Genomic DNA, 12,039 nt, shown 5'->3' with positions numbered 1-12,039 from the left:
ATTGCCCCCTCCCCCCCATGGAGTGTGTGCCCCACATTGGGAACCACTGCCCTAATCCCTCCAAACAGGCCTTTGGGCCTTTCCCCTCTCAGGTGTGAATGGTATTAACAGTCCCAAGAGAAGGGCAGTCTTAACCTCTGCCAGTGACTGGCAGCAATTTTGCAAAGCGGGCTCTCTTGAGGGGACTCGCTGCAGCTCACAAAAGTAACTGTCCAACTATAAACAACTTCCCTGTGGGGTGCAGTGGGGCTTCCCAGGTTCTAGGGAGAGAGATCACTGGCTTTTTCTGACACAGGCCACCTTAAAAAAGGAGGAAGGATAAACACCCATCTGGAAGCAAAAGTGGGATTGTAGCCAGAGCCTGGGGTGGGAAGCTAATGGGAAACAGCTTGCCGGAGGGAGGGGGACAGAATTCAGGAATGGCCAGAGGCTGGCTGCTGTAGATAAAGGGGGCTGGGAGAAGCAGGTTGATTGAGACTAGCTGCTGCTCCTCTGTCTCGATCTTTGGACTCTGCCCCGGGGCCGGCTCACACCTTATTCCAGGAGACTCACAGCAAGCAGAGGCTTCTCTGCCCACCCTGGGTCCTGGATCCTTCTTAAACAACAGACCAGAAGGGGATTCTTCATCAACCAGCTGGACACCTCCATATCACCAGCCCCTGCCCTCTGGCTGCTCCTGCCCGGGGAAAAGCCTGGAGGAAGAGGCCAGGAAAGGAAGAGACCTGCCCCTCTCCTCTGTCCCTCCATTGACCCAGCACCAGCATCTGGAGACTCCATGGCCTGGGCTTCCTGGGGCTGCTGCCCCTGGCTTGTCCTCCTCTCTGGTATGTGCATCCCGATCTCTCCATCCCCTCCCACTCCGGGTGGGCAGGTCCAGCTGGAGAGCAGCTCTGGCCTCCCCTTCTGGGTTCAGAAATGGTTGGAGTGAGGGCTGAGCCCAGTTGTCTCTTTTTCTCTTGGCCCCCCTCTGTCTTGAGGAAGAACACCAGGGCCAGTCCTTGAGACCCTCAAGACTCGGGTCTAGTCTGGTTTGACACCTTTCCATTCCCACCTGTTAAAGGGGAAAAAATGATTCTGGCACTTTTTTTTAAAGTAAGGAAGAGCCCTGGCCTGTGTGGCTCAGTTGGTTGTGGAGTGTCATCCTGTACACCAGAAGGTTGTGGGTTTGATTCATGATCAAGGCATATGCCCAGATTGTGGGTTCTATCCTTGGTCGGGGCACATGTGGGAGGTGACCGATCAATGTTCTATCTATCTATCTATCTATCTATCTATCTATCTATCTATCTATCTATCTAATCTCCCTTCCCCTCTCAATTAAAAACAAAAGTAAGGAAGATTTTATTCAAGACTATTGCAACAGGGACACTGCAATAGAGGAGAAAGATCAGGCTTAACTCTGAATACAACAAAGATGGCCAATGATCAGAGAAAGGAGGTCAGTGGATGGGAAATTCCTAAGAGGAGAGAGACATCAAGGGTAGGGAGATTCTTTTTAAAAAAAAATATTTTCATTGATTTCAGAGAGGAAGGGAGAAGAAGAGAGAGATAGAAACATCAATGATGAGCAAGAATCGTTGATCGGCTGCCTTCTGCATGCTCCACACTGGGGATCGAGCCCTCAACATGGGCATGTGCCCTAACCAGGAATTGAACTGTGACCTCTTGGTTCATAGGTCGACGCTCAACCACTGAGCCATGCTGGCTAGGCAAGGGTAGGGAGATTCTTGCTAAATTGACTTAATAGGATACTTGTGGAAGGCAGGCCATGGTGATCAGATACCAAGGGTGGGAGTGAGGAATTTGATCAGATATCAAGAGGTAATTAGATATTAAGGGTGAGGGAGTCTTTCTAAACTCACTTAGGAATATTCTTTCTAAGACTGGGAGATTCAAGACCATCAAGGACAGGATGGGCATGGCAGGCCAAAGTCAAGGCCTAATCGTGAAGAGGGCTTGGAGGAGCATAACTAAAGCTTGGTCTTTGTCACCCTTTATTTGTCCTCTTTGGTCACAACGAACTGCCCATCTCAGCATCATCCATACCCACTCCACTCCCATCTTTAGAGAGGCCTTCCTTCCCTTTGCTCTCTGTCAATAGGACTTTGCTCATTCATTCAGTGCCCAGTTCCTGAGTACCTCTCCAGAGCCAGGACCACAGAATGATTTGGCTGCAGAGTCTACCCTTGGGAGCCATAGCCTGGGCCTCAGAGAACAGGACATAGGTTGGCTGAGTCTTGCTTTTTATGTTGGCATCTTAGCACCACCATTTTGTCAGAGATCTGCTCCTGCAGAAATGAGGATTCATTTTCTTAAATCAATAAGATTTAATCTCCCTCTTGAGTTTATAAGACCAAGACAACCAGGCAGAGCATTCATGATGTTAAACCCCAGTCACCTTCCTTCTATCTATAGCTCAACCCACTCAGAAAGTAAAAGTACAGTGGGAGCGTCCATACTCAGGCCCCCATTATCCTCTGGGGAGATATTTCTCAAAAGGCGAGGTGCTATCCCAGCCAGTGTGGCTCAGTGGTTGAGCATCGACCTATGAACCAGAAGGTCATGGTTCCATTCCCAGTCAGGGCACATGCCCAGGTTTCGGGCTCAATTCCCAGTAGGGGGCGTGCAGGAGGCAGCCGATCAGTGATTATCTCTCATCATTGGTGTTTCTATCTCTCTCTCCCTCTCCCTTCCTCTCTGAAATCAATGAAAATATTTTTTAAAAGGTGAGGTGCTAGAGGGACAGACTATCGGAGACCACTGGATTTTTAGGGCCCAGAGCCTGTAGGATTTAGCCCAGCGCCTGGCATACAGTAGGCACTTAGGAAATGTTCACTCTGAATACTTGGCAATCCTACTTGGATCACACTAAATTTGGGGCACAGCCCAAGTTGGAAACTAAGTCTCCGTGCACTCTGTCCCTTCTGTGGCACTATTCTTCCATGGTTGGAATTTTGAACTCCAATGGCCCAGATTCAAACCACTGACCTACCACTGACTTACTGTGGCAAAACTTGGGCAAGTTACTAAACCGACCTGGGCCTCAGCTTCCTCCTCTATAGCAAGTAAACAATAATACTCACTTCACAGAATTGCTACAGGTATCAAATGATATGCTATAAATAAATTGTTGACTTCAGTGTCTGGCACAAAGTAGGAGCTCTTTCATGCTAACCCACCTTTTCCCACCAGGTGATGATGTCAGACTGAGTGAAATTGCCTGTCTTACATACTTTAAACTAGCTTGGAATGATAGGCAGAGATTTGGATTATATGAAATGATACAAGTGGGCCTTGAGTTTAAGTAAACCCAATGTATATGAAATTAGATTTATAGAAGGGTAAAATGAAGGTAGGGTGATTATTTAGTGAGATCCTTTAGAGCATTTCAAAGAAAATTTGATTACAAAAATTTAATTTACACACAACTTTTCCAGTTCAGTAGACCCTGAAGAGACCCAATTAGATTAGAAGGAAAAATTTGATTTAATGAGCACTAAAACCTTTCCCAGAGTGGCAATCACTTGTCAATGGATCAGGTTTCTTTTATTGTGACCCAGGTTGCCAACCAATTCATTCTGATTTCTTAGAAATGTGATTATTTTTATCCTCAAGGAGAGTTGGACAGCATCGTGTGTTTTCAAATGATAGAGGGTTGCAGGGACAGGAAGGAGGGTTGGGAGAACATGTCCCTGTGCTCTCAAAATTATCTGATCACCAAGTGACCCTGGATTTTTCTCTTGTTTTCTAGTTTGTGCTTGGGGCCATGCAAAGCCAGTGGACCTGAGAAGAGAGAACGTGAGAAACTGTTCAACGAACCCTCATGTGAGGCCCTGGCTTAGCCCACCCAACAGGTCCCATCGTCCTCCCCATCCCACATTGGCTCAGTTGCTAGCCTCTCCCTCTACCAGACTGTCTTCTGATTTCTGGACTTTGGGGCCAATGTTTCTGATTAACATCCCTCAGGAAGGGCAGCACATTATCAGGTGTCTGATATTCACCCCTCATCCTTCCCTCCCACCCATTCCTACAGGCTTGGACTTGAACAGCCCTACCAGAGGGAGGGATAAGGGGAAAGGAAGTGGATAGGAGACCTGCAGCTAACCTTTGATTGAGTCTACGCAGAGGCTAAGAGGAAGCTGGGAGGACAGAAAAGAATTCTAGAGGAACAGCAAAAGGGAAGGCAAAGAAGGGAGGAAGGAAGAAGACAGAAGATTAGAAGAGACATGGAAGAGCAAGAGAGGGGGGCCTAGCTTGTGAAGACTTAGAGAAGGCCCAATAGATTAGAGCAGAAAAATCATCAGCTTCTTGGCTGGACACCAAAGTGATTCTTTCCAAAACCAAAATAGGTAAAGGCACTTCCCCAGGCAGGGGTAGGCGAAAAGGTGAGAGCTGGTGGGACTGCCAGTATCCACTAAGTCTCAGGAGTACATCTGCTTGCATTGTCAACTTTATGAGACCACTGGCGCTGACAGGTGGGTGGGCCAGCCACATTACTTTTCCTTAAAAGTAAACATGGATATATTGTGGAGTAGAATGCAAACAAACCAAAATAAACAAATAAAAAACCCACACTTTATTTTAAAGATAAAGCAGCCTTTAAAAACTGTCTTGACTTGGAGGGGATCTTTCTGGACAATGTCCCAAACTCCTGGGGTTACTCATTCACTCTCCTTTGCCATTTGAAACTAGTGAATGGAAACTTGAAAAAGTCCCTGAGGTAGGGTTGCCAGATGAAATACAGAATGCCAAGTTATATTTGAATTTAAGATAATGCATAATATTTGACATAAGTATGCCCTAAATAGTGCAAGGGACATACACTAAAACATTATTTGTTTATCTGCAATTCAAATGTGACTGAATTGGCATCCTGTATTTATATTTGTTAAATTGGTAGTGCTACCTCTAAGATATCCAAAGAGAGACTGTCCCCTGCAACTTCACCCACAATCCTAGACTAAGGTCCCATTATTGTCACAAAGGGTCCCTCTCCAAGCTCTTCAACACCCCCCTCTCTGCTCAGCCCATGCACCTTAATCTAGACTAACCCATAACATCAGTTGCTGCCCCATCCCTCTCCAGGCCAGCCCAGCCTACCCACCCTACCAGCCCCGAAGCCCTGCCTAAGAAGATGATGGGGGCCCAGGCATCATTTTCTCTAAACAATATGTGTCTCTGTGTGTGTCTTGGTGTCTTTCTGTCCCGTGACAGTACCTTCCAGTTACTGTGGTCAATACCACGGTGCAGCTCACAGACCTTCGCCAGCAGATGCAAACCCAGAATCTCTCTGCCTACATCATCCCAAACACGGATGCCCACATGGTAAGGGATGGCCCCCACCCCCATCCTTGCCCTTTCTGCTACCCCAGGTCAGCTTATGAGAACAGGCCACAAACAGGAGATTGTTATGACTCAGAAGATGTAGGCAGAGGAAGGATTTGACAGGCAAAGGAAGAAAATGGGGAGCTTGGACATGGGAGTTTAAGGAGCTGAAAGAATGCAATCCTTTACATAGGAGAGAAGACACTGCCAAATCTTGACCTCAGGCAATGAAACTATAAATAACTTCAGGATGGATTTTGATCACTTCCTAGATGACAGATCCACAATGAATGTTTAGGAGGATAGGATGTAGTCTTGGAATAGGACTGGAAGAATGCTAAGCTCCCTTCCTGCTCAGCCCTTTTCATAACCTAATGGATGGAGCACTGAAATCATCCAGAGCCACGGACTACACAAGTTCAGGGTGCATGTAGGCTAGGGGAGGGGGAACAGACAGGAAACAATATAGTCTAAAGAAGAACTGCTTTTCCCAAAGAAGAGCCCTGCCCACCCTTTCCCACTACTGTTTCCCCCCTTCACCCCATCCACCTTTCCAGCACAAACCCATTTGGAAGAGGAGGAATTTTAGCGTCAATAAGATTACTTGAATTAGTTTGCCTACCTGCTGGGAAAGACTAAGAACCTTGGCTAAGTGTCTGAACTTCTGAGCCTTAATTTCCTCTTCTGCAAGATAGGAATAATGAACTTTGTGTCTGAGGATTATGAGGATCAAAATACTATAATGTATAAAGCCCTCTGCAGAAATGATTTATGATGGACTCAGTGTACTATGCTAGACTGGGGAATAAGGTGACAGCTGGAGGGAAGAACCCAGAAGAACCAAAAGACATGATCCCAGACTGCACAGAATTTGCATTCTGTCCAGGGATTCATGACTCCTTTGCAGAACATTCTAGTATTAGATTGTGAGGCTTAGACTCTAAGAGATATAGTTGTTCAAGGGAAGAGATCCTAAGAGCTAGGGGGAATTCCAGAGTGCTTCCTGGAAGAGGTGCCCAGTATCCCTGGCTTTTAGGACTGGATCAATCTGACCAAAAAGAACTGGGATGTGATTGGGAGCCTTTCGTGTGAGGTCTGACTTCATGAGGAAGGCTAACGATAATGTTGATTTCCTAGAGTGAGTACATTGGCGAACATGACAAGAGGCTTACATGGATGACAGGCTTTACAGGGTCTTCAGGTAACAACTATTACCCTGCCCTCATTGCTTCTATTGGTCGTCTCAGAGGTGGTCACAGGTACCCTGGTGTGGCTAGCTCTCTGCACCCAAGACCCCAGGACCTGGTGTCCAGAAGCTCCTTACTACTCTGCCTCCCCTCCACCACTCCAAAAAGGGTCACCAGGGCAGATGTCCCATCAGGTTCCCCAGGGCACACACCTCATAGTCCACCAGCCACACTTCTGCATGAGGCAGAGAGCCCTCCTGGCTTCCTTCCAGTGCTCATTGCCTCTGCCACAGCCAGGCCCAGCCTAGCACTACCTGAGCTCCTTTTCTGGGACAGTCCCTACTCCTATGTCTAGCCACTAGGAACCTGCTGATTCCCTTGGGTCACTTGGGAACAAAATATTGCTTTGCTGGTCCTTTTAGGGAAAACATCACTTCACATGGCCAAATGAGGCACAAATGTAGAGGCCTTATATGAGGTCCCAGTTTTTGAAGGGGCCTCCCACCATGATCCTGGCCCCTTGAATGAAATCCAAGCTTCTCTTGCTGATTATTGCACATGCACTAATAAAACCACATCCTTCACTTTCACCCTCACCTCCAAGTTTCTTTGTTCTGCCCCAGGAATTGCAGTGGTGACCATGGGGAAAGCAGGTCTCTGGACTGACAGTCGCTACTGGACCCAGGCTGAGCAAGAGATGGACTGCAATTGGGAGCTCCATAAGGAAGGTAAAGGGGCTGCATGGATTTGTTCCCTAAGTCCTGGAACCCAGGCTACGGTAAGTTCGGGATGTACTAGGTGAGGGGGTACATTCAAGGCCAAGTTCGGTCCCTATGGAAAGCTGGGGAAATTCGAGGCCATTCTTAAACTTTGAGGCTGCTATCAAGGAGGACACACATGGCAGCACTATCACGGGCAGAAGCCTGGTTAGAGGGCCTGGGGCTGGCCCTGGAGGTGACCTCTGTTCCTTCCTGTCTTCCTCTAAGTTGGCAGTACTCCCATTGTCAACTGGCTCCTCAATGAGACTCCTGCTGGAGGGCGTGTGGGCTTTGACCCCCTCCTCTTCTCCATTGGTAAGTTCTTCCTTCAGTCCCTGTATTTGTCTACACCAATGAGGATGACAGCTTCCCTGGGATGTAAAGAAGCATAGTTTTGGTAGAAGGAGGGGCAGGGAGACTAAAGACATAGTGTTTGAACTTGTGCTTGCAGAATATTTTGCAACAAGAATGTATTCATGAATTTTGTAATGAAAATATATTTAAAAGAATGAATACAGACTTTTTAAAGTCATGAGGGCAGAGACCCAATCTAGAAGACTCAGTGAACTATTAAGATCTAGCAGATGAATAGTCTAAGATGTCTTTGAACCCAGAACAATCCTCTGGGACCTGGAACTACGAATTAGGGCACTAGAATCACTTACTTGGTAGCCCTCTTCTGGAAGGCAGCTTGGAAGGGTCAAAGGAGTTGAGAGGGCTTCTGAGTAAAGAAGCGCAGTCTTCCCTCGCCCCAGGAATGCAGCTCCCTGGGTTCTGGGGCCCCAACTGACTGGCCAGCCTGACCCCAAGGATAGAGACCTTGTGAATATGTACTAAAGGCTCACACTTCAGAAATGGCTTCTTTGACAGCCTTTCCAATGGCCTAAACATCATCATTCCTTTGGGTTATGACATTGAAGCTCAGTCAAAATGGATAGTACCAAAAGAGGGCCCCACATCCATTGGTACTTAATAAGATGAGCTGAGCCAATTGGCTATGGAAAGTATTGGGGTGGGCTCAGGGAAATTAGTCTTTGAAAGTGGAAAGAAGAAGGTGAGAAGACAGGACTCAGGAGGGCCAGGCTCTGGGCAAGCTAGGGCTACAGGAGCAGAACAGGAGACAGACTGGAGACAGACTGGATAAAGACTAATTGTGCCTGAGTCAGTGGGCAGGGGACAAGTGACTCCTTCCTGTCTCTGCAGGCACCTGGAAGAGTTATGACACGGCCCTCCAAGGCTCTGACAGAGAGCTGGTGTCAATCACAACCAACCTTGTGGACCTGGTGTGGGGTTCAAAGAGACCTCCAGTTCCAAGCCAGCCCATTTATGTCCTGCAGGAGGCATTCACAGGTGAATCCCCAAGCCAGCTCTCCTTCCCAACATGTAGCAACACGGGCCCCTGCTGCTGCTACTTTGGCTGAAAAAAAAATTGTCTTGAGAGGTACCAAAGCAATGGTTCTCAAAACTTCATGTCCACCCCAATTGCCTGGGGTGTTTGTTTAAAATGCAGATTTCTGAGCCCTCTCAAACGTGACTCGGAATCAAAAGGTCCTCAGATCATATTTAGAAAATGCTGGAATAAAGAGTGTTAGTATTTGAAGCAATAGGAAGCAGAGAGAGAGAAAACAAGGGAGTCCGTTAAAGATGAAAAATAGCACACCCTTTTGAAGAGAGAAAAGACACAATATGAGTTGCTGATGTGGTATTGGAGACAACTCCCACTGACTCATTCAAACCTTGACTTCCAGCGCTCTTATGATGAGGAATTTAGATTTAAGGTTGCTGGAGTTGGGTGGGCCAGGGTGGACAAAGGCAGTAAATAAGCTCAAGGTCAGTGTGTGGCACAGATTAGGATTCAAGTTTCAGCCGGACTACAAAGCAAAGTTAAGTGACCCCAAAAACTGTATCAATAACCTTAACCCTGCTGACACCATCTAAATACGTCATAAAAAAACAGTATGCTCTGTGATTCTTATAAGTAGTAACTAAAATCCTGGCAGGATCAGGCTACTTACTGACTATGAATCAGTCTTGGCCACCACCACTGTTCTACCTTCCCAGGAATTCTGAACGGGCCAATGGACTTGGATTCCTAGCAATATTGGGCAATCTGAGAGGCCCCTTTTCACTTGCAGGTCCATGCACATTTGTTGTTTGGAGAGGAGACAAAAAAGCAGGAGGGGAATTTCAAAATAGCAGCTCTGATGAAACAAGTTAAAATTGTGTCCAATTTTCTTTATTCATTCTGATGTAATTTATAGAATCATTCTTTCTGCATCTTGGCAGGTTTTAAAGAAACTTGATATCCAAGGCTGTTCCATCAAACATAAAACTTATCTGGTTCAGATAAAGAAGGGCACGGTTATGTCAGGAAGGGGAGGGGATAAAGAGGAAAACCTCCCAGAAACTGGGAGACAATTTGCATGAGTTTTGTCACGTCCCACAAGTGAGGGGAAACTGATCCATCGCTGGCTACTTGTCTCAAGAATAGCCATCAGGCGCCAGAATTGGGCCTGGAAGCCCGAAAATAAAGTTCTTGAGTCTCTAAGGTTATAGAGATGAGAGATTGTTTCTCCAGCAACTCATGGGTTTTGAAGGGCCAAGGGAGCAAAGGAAAGAACTTGAAAAGTTAGTTACTCAAAGATACCTGTATGTACCAGATTATTTTTGGTTTTGTTTTTGTTAATCCTCACCCGAGGATATTTTTCCATTGATTTTTAGAAAGAGTGGAAGGGAGAGGGAGAGACAGAGAGAAACATCAATGTGAGAGAGACACATTGGTTGGTTGCCTCCTGCACGCACCTCGACCAGAGCCGGGGAACCTACAACCAAGGTATGTGCCCTTGACTGGAATCGAACCCGGGTCCCTCCAGTCCTCGGGCTGACACTCTATCCACTGAGCCAAATCGGCTAGGGCTGTATTGGACAATTTAAATTTGCTTTCATTATTTGTCTCAAAAATTATCACATTCATAAACCTTGAAAGCATAATTCTAGGTGAAAGAAGCCAATCAAAGAAGGCCCCATATTGTATGGTTCCATTTGTATGAAATATCCAGCAGAGGCAAATCCATCGGGACAGAAAGCAGAGTAGTGCTTTCCACAGGCTGAAAGAAGGTGGAATAGGGAGAGACTGCATAAGGGCTGCAGGGTTTCCTTTGAGGATGATGAAAATGTTCTGGAATTAGATAGTGGTGATGGTTGCACAATCTTGTGATTGTTCTTAAAGCCACTGAATTGTACACTTTAAAACTGTTATAATGATACATTTTATGGTATGTGTATTTCACCACAGTAAAATAAAATAAACCTTAAAAAGTATCATACCCAAGTGGGGGAAAACTAAAAGAAAAAAAAAAGTGTGATACCCAAAGCTTTGATTCTTGTTGAATTGTTTTAGCTGTTTGCATACAGTTTTTTTTTAAATGGCATTCAGTTATTTATGCTAATCTCTGAGCCCAACTAGGACCCTATTAAGGGGTTATGACCTGCGGGTAAATTCCTAGCCCTGTGTAGAGGTAGGTTCTTTATAGGGAGCAGGAATAAAAGATGAAAACTAAAGTCCTAAGACCAGGATACAAGCATCCCAGAAAGGACAGCTCTGTGACACTGAATTTAAGGACAGGTTTGGAGACTGACAATGTTAGCAAGATAGTCCAGGGTCTGTACAGATTAAGAGTGTGAGCCATATAGTCAAACCAACTGGGTTCAAATCTCAGTTCCACCCCTTGCCAGCTATAAGACCCTAGATAAGTCACTTTGCCTTCTCTAAGACTCTGTAAAATGGGCCAAGTAAGAATTAAAACAATGTATACAAAGTGCTTAGACCAGATCTGTGGTGTATTAAGCACCAGGGTTACTGCAGGGAAGAGACTTAAACATGGCCCAGTCCTATTCTTTTGCCCTTCAACTAGGGCTGCTCTCCTGCTCTCTGTTCTGCATGCATATTTATTGATCAGAAAGTTGTATCCGACTCACTATACCCCAGTACACCATTCTATGCGCATTACAAATATGTATTCAGGGTAAAGGGAGATAAATGGTGACAGAAGGAGACTTGATTTGGGGTGGTGAACACACAATACAATATACACTTGGAACCCGTATAATTTTACTAACAAATGTCATCACAATAAATCCAGTAAAATTTTTAAATACAGGGAATCCCCAAAAATGTATGCACACTTTAGCAGCTGATAGCTCAATTTTGAAAATGAAATGTATTTTAATAAACACTGCCTTTGTAATTATTCAATGTGTGTGTACACATTTTGGGGGGACACCCTATATATGAATTCATTTGATCCCCCATAACAATCCTAATGATACTATCATTATGATCTGTTCCCATTTTACACATGTGCAAAATATAACTAGTTTGCCCAGGGTCACCCAGCTAGAAATGGCAGAGCTAGGATTTAAACCCAGATAGCGTGGGTCCAGAGCCCATATCCCTAAGGACTGCAAGAGTAGAAGTTTATTTAAAGAAAGAGTTCCACTGCTTTTAGAGAAATGAAAAACTATTGCCCTAAGGGAGCCCCCTCAGAGAGTGTCAAAGAGAAGGTATGTTACTCATGCTTTCTTTGGGCTCCTTTGCTTCTAGGGAGCACCTGGCAGGAGAAAGTATCTAACATTCGCAGCCAGATGCAGAAGCATCGCAAGGCCCCAACTGCTGTGCTTCTGTCAATGCTTGATGAGACAGCCTGTGAGTACACATGTGGGAGACTGGCTTCCTCCAACCCTCAAGCCTCCTGGACCCTGCAGCGTAG

General features: G+C 45.8%; 1 protein-coding gene across 1 annotated transcript in view; it reads left to right on the top strand.

Moving 5' to 3' along the window:
- The first annotated feature begins 775 nt into the window (after positions 1 to 775).
- The window catches only part of XPNPEP2 (X-prolyl aminopeptidase 2), a 28,737-nt gene continuing 17,473 nt past the window's right edge, over positions 776 to 12,039 (top strand). Inside the window, exons 1-8 of the mRNA XM_006082125.3 lie at positions 776 to 824; positions 3,752 to 3,825; positions 5,215 to 5,325; positions 6,463 to 6,526; positions 7,136 to 7,240; positions 7,499 to 7,585; positions 8,474 to 8,620; positions 11,874 to 11,975. Of these exons, the coding sequence (XP_006082187.1) occupies positions 776 to 824; positions 3,752 to 3,825; positions 5,215 to 5,325; positions 6,463 to 6,526; positions 7,136 to 7,240; positions 7,499 to 7,585; positions 8,474 to 8,620; positions 11,874 to 11,975 (739 nt within the window). The remainder of the gene's footprint in view (positions 825 to 3,751; positions 3,826 to 5,214; positions 5,326 to 6,462; positions 6,527 to 7,135; positions 7,241 to 7,498; positions 7,586 to 8,473; positions 8,621 to 11,873; positions 11,976 to 12,039) is intronic.

This window comes from Myotis lucifugus, unplaced genomic scaffold (genome assembly GCF_000147115.1).
Source record: "Myotis lucifugus unplaced genomic scaffold, Myoluc2.0 scaffold_2, whole genome shotgun sequence".
Classification (NCBI taxonomy): Eukaryota; Metazoa; Chordata; class Mammalia; order Chiroptera; family Vespertilionidae; genus Myotis; species Myotis lucifugus.
The sequence above is the reverse complement of the archived record's forward strand: the minus strand, read 5'-3'. Positions and strand labels throughout refer to the sequence as shown.